We start from the raw sequence: 17043 nt of genomic DNA on the forward strand, positions 1-17043 counted from the left end.
TGACCAACATTCGGATCGACATTGCTGAGTTGCTTCGGCAAGTTATTTACAAGCATTCTATATGACCGATTAAAACTCTTTTTTAGAAGAAAACAATCTTATTACATCAGCGCAAGATGGCATGAGAAACAACCTTTCATCGACAGATAATGCATTTGTTATTCATATGTTAACACAGATATTTGACACCCTCAGGAGACATGGTCTTGGGACCAAAATGCTCCAACCAGGCATAAAGGGAAGATTCTTTAATTTGGTTAAAAATATCTGTGTGAATATATAATCATTAGTAAAATCAAATGCTACATTGTCTGTTTATTTCCCATGGGAGTCAGGTGTACGACAAGAGGAAACACCCCTATTGTTTTCACGTTTTCCTAATGACCTGGAATCCTTTTTAATCGGCAAAATGCGAAGGAATATATGTGGACTGCTTAACGGAGAATGACCCCAGGTTTGGATACATTTGCTAGTTTTTTCTTTGATGAAGATGACACTGTACTTTTCAGCGGAACTCCTCAAGGTCTGCAAAGTTCACTGGATATGTTTCAAAATTATTGTCTGAGGTGGAAACTAATAAACGTAAAAATATAAAAAAACCAAGGTTTTATTTTTTGGAGATTGACAAGCTAAATCATCCAAATATATATATTTTTTAAATATAAGGTCCCTAGGAATAGTAGATACCTATACATACCTAGGAAGAAAAGTCCATAGAAACAGAAGATTTGTTATGGGAATAAAAGCTCTGACTGAAAGTGCAACGAAAGCGATATACTGCTTATTAAAAAGAGCTAAAAATGTAAACCTACCACTCGATTGTCTTCTAACTGCTTTTGAAATTATCGTTGCCCCAATCCTTTATAGTGGTCAGATGTGTGGGGTTTTGAAAAGTTAGAAGTAATAGAAAGAATACACTTAAAATTCTTGAAAATTGTGCAGCCGGAATAAGAAATTTAACGCCAACATTATTGTATATGGAGAACTCTCCAAGCAATTCTCTAACAAAGAATTCCGTATATTCCAAACAATACTACTTGTGGCCGAATGTTTTTAAACTCTGTAGAACTGTATCATCCAAAAGGTGACACGACATAAGAAATTGGTCCAGAAATATTGTATGTCTACGTAATTAACTTTGAAAAAACCGCTGACCTTTATTGTCTTATTATATCAGTAAATGCTCATGTACCACCAGTAGCGATTTCTCTGAGAATTAACTGAACTGAAGCCTACTTGTCATGCACCAGTTGGGATGGGATTGAAGCAACTGTTTGGGGCATAAATTCACCCGCGTGTTGTTGGGGATTTAGGGATCTCTCCAAACAGGTTTATTCCCAATTCTAAGGGGTATCGGAACCTGTTTTTTGCCGGAAACAGATTATTTAGGTGTTACGCGTTAAATAAGCTGTATATATGCAACAAATGAACATACAATTTAAAAGTAACTTCCAGCCCTAAGGCTTATGAGACACAATAAAACCGTGACATTGATTGATCCACAGATGAAAATCCAGTAAGCGTTGGCACACAAAACACAATCTCAAGATGCTCACTGACGACACTGTATAAACAACCCGTGCTTGTAGAGAAAAACCTCTTAAAAAAACAACATTGTCGAAACAAAACGACTGATACTTTCAGAGAAGAAAATCTAAAGGCGATCACAACTGATGCAGGTATTGACATGGCCAAATAAAGTGTATAAACTACCGGGCTAAAGATTATACTCTTGGAAATTGGATTTGATCGTTCGTTCGTTCGTGAGTGAGTGACGAAGGTTTTTTAAAGGTTTATATAAGGGGAAAATTGAAAAATGTTTACCTAACAATTCAACTCCGTTGTTTCTATTGTCATAGCATATAAACATTGAATAAAACTGTCGTGGTGACTGGTAGTGCACGATTTTTTAATCATTTTGTGGGTACAATAACATACACGTGCGTTTTCCTTTTACGGAGATGTGGGAACAATAACATACACGTGCGTTTTCCTTTTACGGAGATGTGGGAACAATAACATACACGTGCGTTTTCCTTTACGGAGATGTGGGAACAATAACATACACGTGCGTTTTCCTTTTACGGAAATGTGGGAACAATAACATACACGTGCGTTTTCCTTTTACGGAGATGTGGGAACAATAACATACACGTGCGTTTTCCTTTTACGGAGATGTGGGAAAGCATGCATTGAGGCAGCTGGAGGTCATACACGCTACTGAAGACAACTGTGTCGACAATGAACTTGTAGTGTGTCTGACAATTTTTTGGTGACATTTCAGACAACTTTTGAAAATGAAATTTCTTACCCCACCATTGTTTACCTTGAGCTTACATTACCTGTGATTGCACAATTTCATTCAAACTGTGGTTGATCAATCATTTGTTACCCCTCCCTAGATTCTATTATAATTCACAACAAAACCTCTTCTTGGTTTTTTTTTTATCGACCATGGAACTCGACCTATACTTTCTTTTGTCGCCCAGTTTAGAATTGGTTGGCTGTACAATGTGTATTTTCTTGGTTCATTGCAGTCAGCCTCTGGTTCGATAATTAACAGGTGATACGTGATATGATTGGTTTAGGAAATATGGTTGGTTTTTAAGTAAGAATCTCCACATACATTCTAGTAAAATGACTTTGCCATAAATGAAAAATAGCATTTTCTAAATTCACAATGTCATCAAAGGATTATGTTTCTGTTGGAAGACCCCAGGAGAAGTGTATTTGCATCGGACCAATGCGTATCTTTCTATCGCATTACAATCAGATCTTTTACCGCCGATTCGATGACTCTCGTCCTCCGTCTTCAATGGCAGTAAAGTATTTAATTTTGGTACTACAAAATCAGTCAACCTTGTTCACATGAACGAATATCCACCTCGCACAGCTGATAGTTAATCTTCTTCAACAGCTTAGTGTTTAGAAAGAGATGTCTTATTTTACAACAAAAATTTAAAAAATAAAAAAAAATATCTATGTAAAATTATATTTCTAAAACCAACATTTACTACGTATATGTCTAATATACTGTTAATTTTCACAAGTTGAAGGGGCATTGTGCGTTGGGTATTAACAGTATTATCCGTTTCGTCAATCTCAAGAGAAGCGAGTCACAATGGCGTGGTATCAAGAGATTTTACACCCACTTCAAACACTACAGTGTTGATCACATATTTGTGTGCGTGTTTGTGTGTGATTGCGTGCGTGCGTGTGCGCGTGCGCGTGCGCGCGTGCGTGTGCGCGTAATGAATGCATAGCCGAATGCTCTCTATATGTTTTCGTCTAAATAAGTGCATCGGGTGACATCGTGTCTGATCCTAACTGCAATATAACACAAACAGTAAGATATATCTTTAACAAGAACGTGACAGTTAAGTGATGCATTTGGGTATTATTAATAAACAAATGGTCATCACGATGCAAATCTGCGACTATGCAAAATGTCCTATTATCCAAAAGACTGAGACCAAATGTTTTTATGCCAAGATTAATCACAGAACTCCAGGTAATGGGATACATTAAGGTCATCCGTGTAATTGATATACTATCAACTATTGCTACCATACATATTTGCATCATTTAATCGATCTCTGCAACGGTTAATATGTAACACATTTCATAAATGAGCGCACAACATCTACCTATTGGCGCTTTTCTTGTCCAAAAATATAATTAACCAGTAGTTTTGTGTTTGTTTGTTTTCTTTGTTGTTTAACGCCACCCACGCCAATATTCAAGCTATGAGACGGCGATCTGTAAATAGTCGAGTCTGGACAATCTAGGTAATTGGATATGATGACGTGCATTAACCAAGTCAGCGAGCCTGACCACCCGATCCCGTCTGTCGCCTCTTACGACAAGCAGGGGTTGCTGAAGACCTGTTCTACCCTTATCTTAACGGGTCAGTAGTTGTGTGGCGTGGACAGACAGTGGCACCTGCTATGCCTGCGAAAATATTTCCCCATTTGGTGAGTAATCCACGGAACGTGTGTACATCTGATGAAGACATCGGTTGGTGATAACAGAAGAAACAACACGTGTCGGGGAATGATGACACACGTTCAGTAAGGCGACACATTACTTGTGACACGTTACTTGTGACACATTACTTGTGACACGTTACTTGTGACACATTACTTGACACATTATTTGTGACACATTACTTGTGACACATTACTTGACACATTATTTGTGACACATTACTTGACACATTACTTGTGACACATTACTTGTAACACATTACTTGTGACACATGACACATTACTTGTGACATTACTTGTGACATTACTTGTGACACATTACTTGCGACACATTACTTGCGACACATTACTTGCGACACGTTACTTGTGTCTACCCGATCCTCAGTTTGTCGGCCCATGAGAAAAGCAAGAGGTACTGGGGCCTGGTTGGAACCGGGATGTCCACAGGGGCGTGCCCAAGTGGAAAACTTTACTTTCAAGTTTCTTGTTTGTTGGTTGGTAGGTTAACGCCGTACTCAGCAATATTCCAGCTATACGACGGCGGTCTCTAAATAATCGGGGGACCAGACAATCCAGTGATTGACATCACGAGCATCTATCTGCACAATTAGGATACGATGACATGCATCAATCAACTCACCGAGCCTGACCACGGTCACCGTTTTTAGTTGTTTCAAGTAATCTGCTGTGCCCTACATCTCAAGACATTTCCCACGTTGGTACCAATCACAAGAAGTTGATTTTCAAAAAATATATGGTTTATTTAAAGAAAAGTATTATTATTCTGGTAAAAATATTTACAAATCATGTATACTAGTCCTCAAAGCATCAGAAAGCAATCCAAATAAATCTGTTACAAAACATTAATCTGATTGAAAACACGGGTATTTACTTATGGCTCTTATTACAACTGGTGTCATTTTGTTAGAGATGTACAAACAAATGTTCGAATCAGTAGAAACATGTTAGAGCTCGATATAGTTCACCATATCAGTACATATTGCTTAGACTGAACGGAAAGCTATGCGTTACATAATTTACATTAGGACTATCCTTGAACGTCAATGCAAGTCGTTAAGTCAAGAGACGTTTAATCCGAGATTATGAGGCCTTGGTTATAATCATGACGATTCTGGGTTCTACACAAAGGGGTATAAAACGTCTTAAATATAGGCGACGTTTTAACTAATATTTATACAATATGAAATAGAACAGTATAAAAATTATTATACAGATGATATGTCTGATCATGGTGGTGTTATTGCCAACAATAACACATAACATAGGGTTCAAAAGCTAAAAATATATACAAAGTTACGTATAAAAGTGCATATGTACAGTTCGTATGTACACAAAGCTCGTTTTTAACTGATGGACAGAATCATTTGTTAATTTGCCTAACAGATGCGACAGAGGTAGTCTATATTATGACTGTCTTACGGGATACACAAATTACCGAAATAACGAACATTTCACCTTGTTCCGATTCTTCCCCACTTACTTTCATTCTCAATAAGAAATTGTGAAACAGCTAATCGTGTACCGTTACTCATTTGTTCATTATTTGAGAAAAGACATAATTATTTCCAAATTGTAGTGTTTGCAGTTCTCTATTGCATAGCTGGATTTAAGATTGATTATATCTCGATTTAAGAATGATTCTGATGAGGCGAAAAGTGAAATGTTGCACCTATGAACTGTGTTTGTCGTACGGGTTCAGATCAATGTAGCGCTAGATGAATAACAGTTTAAGTTTGACGGCAAGAAAGCAGATGACAGCCAGAACGAGGCTAGTATGGACACGTGAGGAACCGTTGCAGCCATCTTTGTCTTCACAGTAACATGTTTCCCTGAACACTCCCGTGTAGTCCCAGCTCCATCGGCAGCCCCAGGCGACACCTGGTGAGAAGAAACAGTTCAGTATCAGCCATCCAACATTATACAGAAGATGTACTCTACTCTGAGGAACTGCCATCTTCCCGCGGCAAGGGAGATAACTGACTATAAAAGTCCAGTTTACAGTCATGTAACTCCCTTACCACCAATGTTAGATGAATGAGTAAGGTTTTACGCTGCTTTTAGCAATATTCCAGCAATATCACGGAGGGGGACACCAGAAATGGGCTTAACACATTGCACCCATGTCGGGAATCGAACCCGGGTGTTCGGCGTGACGAGCGAACGCTTTAGATGAAATGAAAATATTTCTTTGTTTGTTGTTTAAGGCCACACTCAACATAACCCGGGGCGGTCGGGTAGCCTAGTGGTTAAAGCGTTCGTTCGTCACGCCGAAGACCCGGGTTCGATTCCCGACATGGGTACAATGTGTGAAGCCCATTACTGGTGTCCCCCGCCGTGATATTGCTAAAAGCGGCGTAAAACAATACTCACTCACTCAACATAATCCAACTATATGACGGTGGTCTGGAGTAAATCGAGGCTATTAAATTCCAACTTTAATTACCACATGGATGAAGTAATGCAAGGATTAAGTAAATGATTAAATAGTATGGACCTATATATGTATACAAACAAAATAAGAAAGGGAGTAAACAGTTTTCTTTGACTTGTGTGTATTTGAGAGTACCTTTTCTCATACCAGGAAGTACATACCAAAATCTGTTCTGGAACCACAGCGTCTTGTGATTTTCTTCCAACCTCCATCTGAAATAAGAAGTAGAATTTATAATATATGGAATTTTAGATCATCTCAAACTGATGAAGGAATAAGCCTACACTCCGAAACGTTGTGTTCCTCATAATAAAGAAGTTGACATCCATAAACTCTCTTCCTTATGTGTATTTCTTATAAATGCCTTTCAAAGACTTCATCCTAAAAATAGCTTCATTATAATACATCTTCAGGAAAATAATCGTGATAACAATAATACATCTTAATGATGATAACACGGTATCTTAATAATGCCAATGCATTATAATATAAATAGGATGTCCACGTTTGTCCCCGTCTAAAGTTAGAAAAACCACAAGGAACATGGGGTGAAGGGAATAAAGCGATAGTAGTACTATGTTGCAACGCCTACACATCTAAACCATCATTAGTCGTAGCTTTGTAAAAGACTGCCAAGTGACATTTAGTCTATTTCAGTGACAATTCATATTATCCGTCATTACCAACATATGTATCATCACTCTATTAAATACATTCAGGTATTGGTAACTTCATTGGGGTAATGACACGGACTAGTTGCACGTACATCCGGGGCTTTCCTGATAAATCTTCATGCAGAATTGTCCGGGCACGTACGCCTCGAAGCTGTTGCAGTCCACCATGGCGTTGACGCTGGTGTCGAAGCGGCGGTCGCCGGGGCAGGAAATGTCCTCATTGCTGTCACACTGGTAGCACTGGATGCAGTTACCTGTGTGGGTAAAGTTGTCAGTGAGTGAGTGGGTTTTGTTTAGGGTAGAACAGTATGTAAGTTATATCACGGTGTGTCAAGCGGTGACCTCGTATTTCACTGTCAGTATTTACGTCGACATGTCAATATTCGCAATGTGATCATAATTTGTATTTTTCATATCTTAATTTGTTGAAGGGCATAATACCAGCAACCGGTTTTTTTAAGATTTCAAGTGTATTGTTAAGCTATCTGAAACTGGAACTAGTGAGTTTTAAGCTTTTTATATTTTTTCTAAATTATGATTAATCTTATATCATTAAAGTTTTTGCCAATCAATGTCTGTGTTCTATATACTCAGAACATGCCCATATCCCATCAGTATTTGAACTAATGTGCAACAGTTGGACAGTTTGAAAATGAAAAGAAATTTCGAAGTGTTCATGAATCAATCGGAAATATTTCCCCCAATCAAGCTACCTGGTCTACTTTGAAAGACCAAAGTCAATATAACCATTAATTATTGTTAATTTTCAATTACATATGCAATGGAGTGACAGCATCATCCCTTTGTTGTCACACCTACCTATGTTATCCCACTCATGTATGCTTTTGTTGTTACTGTTAATCCTCTACTGTTAATCCTCCACCTACTATATATATTCTGCACTATGTCCCTCATTCAGTCTTGCTTGACAATGGTATAAGGATCTATACCGAAACGTCGCTTTTCACAGTATTAAAGAAGTTGTTATCCATAAAAATATTGTGTCTATCTTGTCATCCGTCAACTTCTAAGTAATGCCTATCAAACAAAGAGTGAAATAAAATGAGCTTTTTTCACTTTCGCTCCCTATAATATAGCAATCGTAAGATTAGTCCAACTTTCATCGTTCTAGTTCAGCGTAAAACGGCGACTGAATACTGCTCGTATCAAATGCAAATTACCTGGTCATTGAAAAATTGAAAAAATTCAAACACAACCAGCTGAAGAAAGTAAACATGGGCCAAAGTCGGTCTTGTCCCAACGTTTGACACTACAAGCTTATTGATAACATTGGGTCGGACTGGTAAGTGCAAACTGTTTGATAAAACACATTCGATGAAACGCGAAAGCAGAATAAATAATATACATGTACTGTGTTCATATACTGTCGAATTAAGATTTTAAAATGTGTAAATTTTACTAAATTCATATAAAATTATTACTGCATACTGACAATTGACAGAATGCACCTGAGCCCTCCTAAATCACCTGTGCCAGGTGTAAAACGCCCTCCCTGCACTTGAATATGCTGCTTCATTTAAAAGGATCACGGATTAATCAACACAAAAAAATTGACATATAAATATATATATTCCTGATTGACTCCTACAAAAAACGTACCTAAATGATACTTTTCAACTACAAATTTATAACAATATAGACTGACAAACATGCATACTTACTGTTTATAACTCTATCTCGGTACAAAGTTATTTACAAAGCTCAAAGTAGCAGGCATTTGGGTTACAGTGTTTGACTGACATGTTTACAAAATACACTAAAATAATCTCATGACACTTCGGTATCATTATACATAAACAATAAACACCGAAATTAATAATCCGCCGCAGCAGCCTCATTACACTGACCCTAGGCTACAGACGAAACCACGCTAGAGAAGCATAGGTACACATATTAATATAAAGCTGCACAAGTCAATTGTATCTCGGTACTTTGATTATTTCAAATTACGATACGGTGGGAACGCATCTTTCACTTTAGGCAGCCACTGCTACCAAATCATACGAAAATACACAAACATCACCTGTATTTTGGAGGGTAGAGGCGCCCGGTCTGCGTCTCACGTTGTATGTATGAAGTGTGTCTATTTGAAATCCTGAAATGTCTTAGTCGAGATTTTTGTCTCCTAAATCGATTTTGGCTCTTGTAAGCATGGCAACGGCACGAGACACAAGACCTGGTACATCAAGAGCATTTCATCCCCACAATGATCGAATGTGCCCCTTTTAACCAGATTGAGAAAAAGCTGATGTTGTTTGTAAATTGTACATAACGCATTTTCGTTGAGAACACTTCCGGACACAACTGCCCCGTCGTATCTAGATTGCATTGATCACTTAGCCTCCTAAAACACATCGGTCGATTTCTCTTTTAATTTATTAACTGAAACAATGTTCAAAATTATTATAATACTTACCGATCGCCAGTACAGAGGCGAAAAATAGGAGCACTCCAATCACTCGATCTGTCGCCATCATGGCGGATGACTATTTTGTGTGTCAACGAAGGTGGCGCTTCTCTTCTCCTCTCACCTGTAAATTGCATTCAGGTAAGTCAGGTGTGTCAAAAATTATATCACCTCGTGTAACGAAATGTATTCGATTTTTAGCTTTTTTAAATGGATACTTGTTATATATGATGTATAATTCCTATTTTTCAAACGAAAAATAGTTTGGGTCCTGGAATGTTTATTAGTCATATGTAAAACGCGCATGCGTCATTTGGGGCCCTGTTTGGGATACAGGTATAACGACTTGTGGTGGTTGTGAGGATAGCAAAGATAACATGCTGATGTTATTTTAAAGCATTTGAAATAACTGATGTAAGACAAACAAGATATAATTTATATTTTTTATCTATTTTTGTAAAAACACTCCTATTAAACGATACATGATCGAGTGCGTAAGTGGCATACAAAGGGTGTTTTTATTCATCAGAGCGAAGCGAATATTTTCATAGGACAATTTATTTCTAACTTATATGAAGATGTTGTAGTTAGGTGTAATGAAATATGTCACATTTCAATAATATAAATAAACATTGTAAAAATACGCTGATACATTTTGTTTTTTTATAAGGAGCCCTGTGACGTGTGTAGACATTAGCAAGCGTGTAACTGATCTTGTTACTGTGTGCGTTTGTAGAGGTCAGCATCTATGCCTGTAGTTCGGACTTGGTGATGTCACACAAGCATGACGAACTTGGTGGTGATGTCACACAGGCATGACGAACTTGGTGGTGATTTCACACAAGCATGACGAACTTGGTGGTGATGTCACACAAGCATGACGAACTTGGTGGTGATGTCATACATAATATTGATGGTGGCTCATTCAAAAACATATGATGGACTTTGCGTTAGTGTCACACAGAAACATGGCGGACATAGCGTTAATGTCACACAGAAACATGATGGACTTGGCGTTAATGTCACACAGAAACATGATGGACTTGGCGTTAGTGTCACACAGAAACATGATGGACTTGGCGTTAATGTCACACAGAAACATGATGGACTTGGCGTTAGTGTCACACAGAAACATGATGGACTTGGCGTTAATGTCACACAGAAACATGATGGACTTGGCGTTAGTGTCACACAGAAACATGATGGACTTGGCGTTAATGTCACACAGAAACATGATGGACTTGGCGTTAATGTCACACAGAAACATGATGGACTTGGCGTTAATGTCACACAGAAACATGATGCACTTGGCGTTAATGTCACACAGAAACATTGGTGGTAAATGCAACGTTAATTAAGACTTTGCTAGAGAGAGAAACCACAGGACCATGTATAAATGGTATAACTAATGATAATAACAAACAAACTCGCAAAACCCTAGGCCTCGCCTGCATGTTTGTTTATTATTATTATTATTATTATTATTATTAGTTACGTATGATGCTGTGGTGAAACAGACGGGCCTTCTGTCATTTTACAAAACATCTTCGCATAAGACTGATGTCCTATCGTGAGTGCATCTTTACTACCCTAGCAGCTGCGTGTACCCACCATTATCCTATAACCAGCGAATATTGAATTTCAGCGAATTATTGAATATTGATATTTGAATATCAAGAAGCTAAAATCTGCTGACAAGAATGTCCCAACCCAGCGAGGGCCCCTGAGGACGCTTGTCACACCTGTGCAAGAGGCGACCTAGTTATCAAGCGGCTAAGGTAGTTCCGCAGATACGGTACGAGTTGACTTCAACGATGAAGGCGATTCTTGCCACTTTCGCCTTTATTGTGGCAGTATTTGTGATTTTGGATACAGGTAAGTTTTGGATAACTACTAATCACCGCCAGATGCAGGCGGCTTTTTAAATTGATCTCCAAATCTTCAGTCGTCCCATTTGCTATCAGGTAGTACACACACGGAAGTGCCCATAAGATAGCGCAGACCGCCATGTTTCGGGGTTTGAATAGTTTCATGGAAGATGTGTATAAACCAGAAACGTCAGATAATAATAAATAGTGATGTAGGCAACTGATCTGCGGAGTAAATCGAAAATGCATTAAATACGAATCGTTTAATGTTTAAATCTTATAAACTTTCAAATACACTTGTTACTAGTATTTTAAAAACACATTGTGTGTGTGTGTGTGTGTCTGTGTGTGTGTGCGTGCACACACACTTATGTTTTCAAATAATCTTTCCTGAACGTTATTTGTATTTTAAGTATGAAATACACAGTGCATTATTTAAGCACGGACATGCCTTCAAGACTCCAAGAAGTAACTGTCCTGAGACCGGAAAGTTGGGGGTTTGATTCCCAGGAACATTATACCAACAGAAGCTAAAAGATAGAACTTGTACCAGTGACAGACACTCCGCATTAAGGGGCTAAAACAAGGACTGGTCAGCTCAGAGTCAGTATACTGTATCTGAGTAGGGTAGCCATGTTAAACTTCCAAATGGTATCTCAATGGGCTAGTACTATAAAACAGACACTAGTCCGGACTAGTAAAGCACCATCTGTGTCTGTCGAAGGCCCAGTGTCTGTCGTAGGCCAAGTGTTTGTCGAAGGCCCAGTGTCTGTCGAAGGCATCTGTCGAAGGCCCAGTATCTGTCGTAGGCCTAGTGTCTGTCGAAGGCCCAGTGTCTGTCGAAGGCCCTGTGTCTGTCGAAGGCCAAGTGTCTGTCGAAGGCCTAGTGTCTGTAGAAGGCCCAGTGTCTGTCGAAGGCCAAGTTGTCTATCGAAGGCCCAGTGTGTTGGAGGCCTAGTGTCTGTAGAAGGCCTTGTGTCCGTTGAAAGCAAAGTGTCTGTTGAAGGCCTAGTATTTCTTGAAGGATTAGTGTATGTAGAAGGCCAAGTGTCTTTTGAAGGACCTGTGTCTGTTGAAGGCCCACTGTGTTGGAGGCCTCGTGACTGTAGAAGGCCTAGTGTCTGTTAAAAGCAAAGTGCCTGTTGAAGGCCAAGTGTCCCTTGAAGGCCCAGTGTCTGTAAGTGTTGAAGCCTATTGTCTATTAGAGACCTAGTAGCGGTTAGAGGTCTGGCATCTGTTTGAGGAAATACAGCACATTGCGTATTGATAGCCTAAATAAGCCAAATCTCAACAAAAGTCAGGCTGATTGTGTGTTGTTTCACCTGGATGGAAATGAACGATTTCACACACTATCAGTTTGAAACACTGGTGTCCTTAGGCCTGTTCTGATGACGTTATCATGCATGACTGTAGTAATGAACTCTTGTGTTTGCAGGTTCCGCCATCAAGTGTTTCCAGTGCAACTCCTACCATCAGCATGACTGTGCCGACTGGTTCGACAACGTCACACAACATCTGACGCAGTGCCAAGATAATGAAAACCTTTGTCGAAAGGTTGTGCAAGAAGGTAAGGCTAATAAAATACACTCGCTTGACTGATTTCACATAACTAGGGCAGTCAGGTTGCTTAGTGGTTAAAGCGTTCACTCGTCACACCAAAGACCGAGGTTCGATTCCCGACATGGGTACAAGATGTAAACCCCATTTCTGGTGTCCTCCGCCATGATATTGATGGAATATTGCTAAAAGCGGCGTAATACCATACTCGCTCACAATTCAAATGACTATGCTTTGAAGAATGTTTCCAAACACTGTGAAATGAGAGTTTGGTCTTGTTGCTTGTAGAGGGCACTTATGGGAGGTCAATTTTTAATTTGATAAACTACCTGTGATAAAAGTTCACATGCTACTGAATTTACCAGTCAAAAAACTGATATAAACAAATGTTATACCGCAATGACCCTAACAAAAATTAAGCAATATTGGCATTTAGCCATTTCATTCTTTCATATATCAGCTGTCTTTTAGATTCTGCATTATTCTTACTTCCTTGAGGGCAAGACATTTTGTTAGCATGTATAACACTACAAACAAATTCTTATTTGATTATTTTACTAATATGCAAGTGATTCAATTTGCATGTGATTGGCTTACCAAACAAATTTCTTTGCATTTGTTTAAAAAAACACTTGGCCATACCCACTAACAGACTACTATCCTGATAAAAGAGTGAGTGAGTGAGTGAGTTGGGTTTACCACAGCTTTTAACAGTATTCCAGTTATATCGCGGCGTGTCAGCTTAATGTGGGAGGAAAGCCCGAAGTGATGCAGGTCTCAGACGTTTACCACTTCGGTGAAACCTACGAGCACGGGTATGGTGCTGACAAACCTAGAAACATAATCGGGGCGAACCGGGATTCGAACCCACAGTCATAGGTTTCTGGCGTGCCCAAGGGACGCAATTCTGCACAGCAAATCGCGACGACTGGGCCACCCGTACACCCTCCTGATAAAAGAGTGGGTGGGACTTGTGTTGCATTGCTGCGCTGATCATATCACATCTACAGTTGTTTTATCTTAATGATTAAAAAGAAGTCTGTGAAGTTATTATTGTTGACTTATTTATAAGAATTGACTTCAAAATCATTCATGAAATGTTACAGAGCCTAATAAAATGAGTCAAACATACCCAATAATTCTGACTCAATCTTTATGTTGCTTCATTACAGTGTATTTTGATGGAGCGTGGGAGATCCGCTACGTCCGACAGTGTGCTAGTGCTGGGGAGATCGGGATGTACGAAGGACGGGTGTGTCAGGAGCGTCTCGGGACGTACCGCGTGAAGATGCGCTACTGTCACTGTGACAACCAGGATGGCTGCAACAGCGGTGCAACTTTGACAACATTGACACCAGTCATTGTGGGGATATTTGTGACATTTTTTCAGTATGTGCTACCAAAGTTATGAAGCTAAAACATTTTGGATCTTTCCTTGGGGAATCAGTAGATCTATGCAAGTCTTGTGAAAACAAAGTCTGAAAAACACAAGATGAATAAGGTGATATGGAAGATTGAAAGAAACAGATGTCTACACAATCACTGACCAAATAAAGTGATCATGGTGTGTAAATGCATGTCAACTGAGAAATTTGTTTTCCGGCAGATTTCACTTAAAATTTTATAATTTAATAATTGTTGAAATATTGATGAAAGTATCAAAGTCATATCTTATCAGATCACATGAAACCAAATAATGTGACATAAGTATTTTCATTATTTTCGATCATATAAAATGTTTTTGTCCCATTTTATGTTATAACCATATTACTGTGAGAGGGGTTCTACTTCCGTGTAGTACACTTTATAGCTAGAAAGTTCTTCATGTTTTACCGTACTCTGTAATTACCACTTGTGAGAAAGAGTCATGTCCTACTATACAACAAACCAGAGCCATTAATTCACCAAGATTCATGATCATTTCTGGGATTTTAACATGTTAACAATTGAGAAAAATAAGAATCAGTTAAGGTCTAATCAGACAAGAACTATCCTGTCTATAGTCGGCCATTATCATGATTGCTCATGCCCTCCCTGTCATTGACCTGTTGTATATAGCGGTCCCTGTATATTTGTACATTTGATATACCCTTTTGATCATATCATTTAATCAAACATGAACATTCTTTATCCATATGCCTTTAGGTTAGGTGACCATTTAATTCTTGTGAATAATTTACCATTATAAGGTTTTATTAGTTCAAGTGAATACGATTACCAGAAATGATTTTCACCACTGTTCGTATTAGGCCAACACTTTGGAAAAGTGGTTTCCACACATCACAGTCTGATTTGAGGCTATGATAACAGTTAAGATACATATATATGGTCCCTCTCTTGCCTGTCATAAGACTAAAATATGTTCATTCTGTTCATATAGTCTACTTTAGTTATTGCATTCCAAGCACTAGGGAGTTTACCTGCATGGTATAAACATTATTTGTTAAGTGATGTATCATACATCATGTATGGCAGTATCTGAGGCTGTACTGTATGTCATATAGTTTTATATATGTAATGGCATATACAGTGTTTTACAAATAAAATGTGCCTTTTAGTAATTTTATCTTTATAATAAATGATAATTTTGTACATGATTCATTTGTGTTGTGTTTTTATTGGTTCCTTGAGGTCAAGTCTATCCAGGATTCTGACATTTCCCCCATCCCACAATAGCAAATTGAATCCATTGTTGCCAAAAAAATGGGACATAAAATTGTTAATGAACATCCTGAGTATATGTCTTACCAGAATAGAAATGTCCGATTCACACAACATGCAGTCTACATTTGGATAAATTTTTATGATCAAAATAGTTTTAGAGTTTTTGAGAAGAAATATATCAACCTATACCAAAACCAGTTTTGGAACTCTGTGACATGAACTTCAACATTATGCTATTTGGATGTCAAGCACTGAGCTAATGAACAACCACCTCATTGTCACCCCTTTATTATCATGACTGCTGTTTCCAGCGAATGTTACACCTACAGTGCCAAGAATCACACCTTTGCACAGCACCTTCAGTAGACTACACCTACAGTGCCAAGACTCACACCTTTGCACACCACCTTCAGTAGACTACACCTACAGTGCCAAGTCTCACACCTTTGCACACCACCTTCACTAGACTACACCTACTGCAGTTCCAAAAGAAATGCAGGTCTCATGTTGCAAGTTCCCATCACACTGTCAGCACCATACCCGTGCTCATGGGTTTCACCGAAGTGGTAAACGTCTGAGGCCTGCATCACCTGGGCTTTTCCAACATTAAGCTGACACGCCGCGATATAACTGGAATACTGTTAAAAGCAGCATTAAACCCAATCCCAGCACACAGACATCCATTGAAAGTGATGTATTTGCACAAAACAAGATGCACAGTGATAGAATAACATGTCTAGAAGGGTGTGCATATTGTCAAAAACAAGTCCCGAGCATGTGCTGTGGACACTATGCATGCTCTTAATGTGAAACATCAACTGTTGGTTGTTGAGGCGAGGTGAAATGGGGTTTAACGTCGCGTTCAATGGTGAGTTGGGTTAAACGCCGATTTTAACATAAAATTTACATTATTCCAATTATATCACGGCATGTCAGCTTAATGTGGGAGGAAAGCCCGAAGTGATGCAGGTCTCAGATGTTTACCACTTCGGTGAAACCCACGAGCACGGTGCTGACAATCCTAGAACAATAAATTGGGGCGAACTGAGATTCGAGATTTGGGTGGTCGCTGACTTGGTTCATGCATGTTATCGTATCCCAATTATGTAGATCGATGCTCATAATGCCAACTCCTAGATTTTCTGGTCCAGATTTGATTATTTACACACATATTTACCGTCATATGAAATAACAAACAAACAGACAAGGCATGGAATGCACAGACAAACAGTGCACAGGATTGCCCTAGTCTGTCTTACAGACCCTGATACAAATATATATCAAATACAGCCCATGCAAGTCTATAATGTTTGGCAAGTCTAGATCACTGCAGTATCTGAAAATGAAGAGAGTCACTGGGCTCCTTTTTATTATATTTTTATTAAGATAACTGAACTGTTATTTTATGTACGAT

General features: G+C 38.7%; 2 protein-coding genes across 2 annotated transcripts; one reads left to right on the forward strand and one right to left on the reverse strand.

Annotated features, from left to right (window-relative positions):
• Positions 1-4726: 4726 nt before the first annotated feature.
• LOC124114018 lies at positions 4727-9739 on the reverse strand. The gene is made up of 4 exons (XM_046474546.2): positions 9550-9739; positions 7205-7366; positions 6600-6650; positions 4727-5885 (listed from the first exon to the last, which is right to left on the reverse strand). The coding sequence occupies exons 1-4, from the start codon at positions 9608-9610 to the stop codon at positions 5719-5721; spliced, it is 441 nt and encodes a 146-aa protein (XP_046330502.1). The 5' UTR covers positions 9611-9739; the 3' UTR covers positions 4727-5718.
• A 1553-nt stretch (positions 9740-11292) lies between these two features.
• On the forward strand, positions 11293-15562 carry LOC124114022. The gene is made up of 3 exons (XM_046474550.2): positions 11293-11415; positions 12844-12975; positions 14138-15562. Exons 1-3 carry the CDS (start codon positions 11355-11357, stop codon positions 14374-14376), a joined length of 432 nt encoding a protein of 143 aa, XP_046330506.1. The 5' UTR covers positions 11293-11354; the 3' UTR covers positions 14377-15562.
• Positions 15563-17043: the final 1481 nt, after the last annotated feature.

The sequence above is a fragment of the Haliotis rufescens genome, unplaced genomic scaffold (assembly GCF_023055435.1).
Source record: "Haliotis rufescens isolate VD_foot unplaced genomic scaffold, xgHalRufe1.0.p SCAF_62, whole genome shotgun sequence".
Taxonomy (NCBI): Eukaryota; Metazoa; Mollusca; class Gastropoda; order Lepetellida; family Haliotidae; genus Haliotis; species Haliotis rufescens.

Bases quoted from the DNA above. Each gene is read 5' to 3' on its own strand.
- LOC124114018 (XM_046474546.2), bottom strand. From the start codon at position 9,610: ATGATGGCGACAGATCGAGTGATTGGAGTGCTCCTATTTTTCGCCTCT. The intron at 7,367-9,549 runs GTAAGTATTATA...TTACCCACACAG, and splicing joins CGCCTCTGTACTGGCGATCG to GTAACTGCATCCAGTGCTAC. The intron at 5,886-6,599 runs GTATGTACTTCC...TCTTCTCACCAG, and splicing joins TGGTTCCAGAACAGATTTTG to GTGTCGCCTGGGGCTGCCGA.
- LOC124114022 (XM_046474550.2), top strand. From the start codon at position 11,355: ATGAAGGCGATTCTTGCCACTTTCGCCTTTATTGTGGCAGTATTTGTG. The intron at 11,416-12,843 runs GTAAGTTTTGGA...TTGTGTTTGCAG, and splicing joins ATTTGTGATTTTGGATACAG to GTTCCGCCATCAAGTGTTTC. The intron at 12,976-14,137 runs GTAAGGCTAATA...GCTTCATTACAG, and splicing joins TCGAAAGGTTGTGCAAGAAG to TGTATTTTGATGGAGCGTGG.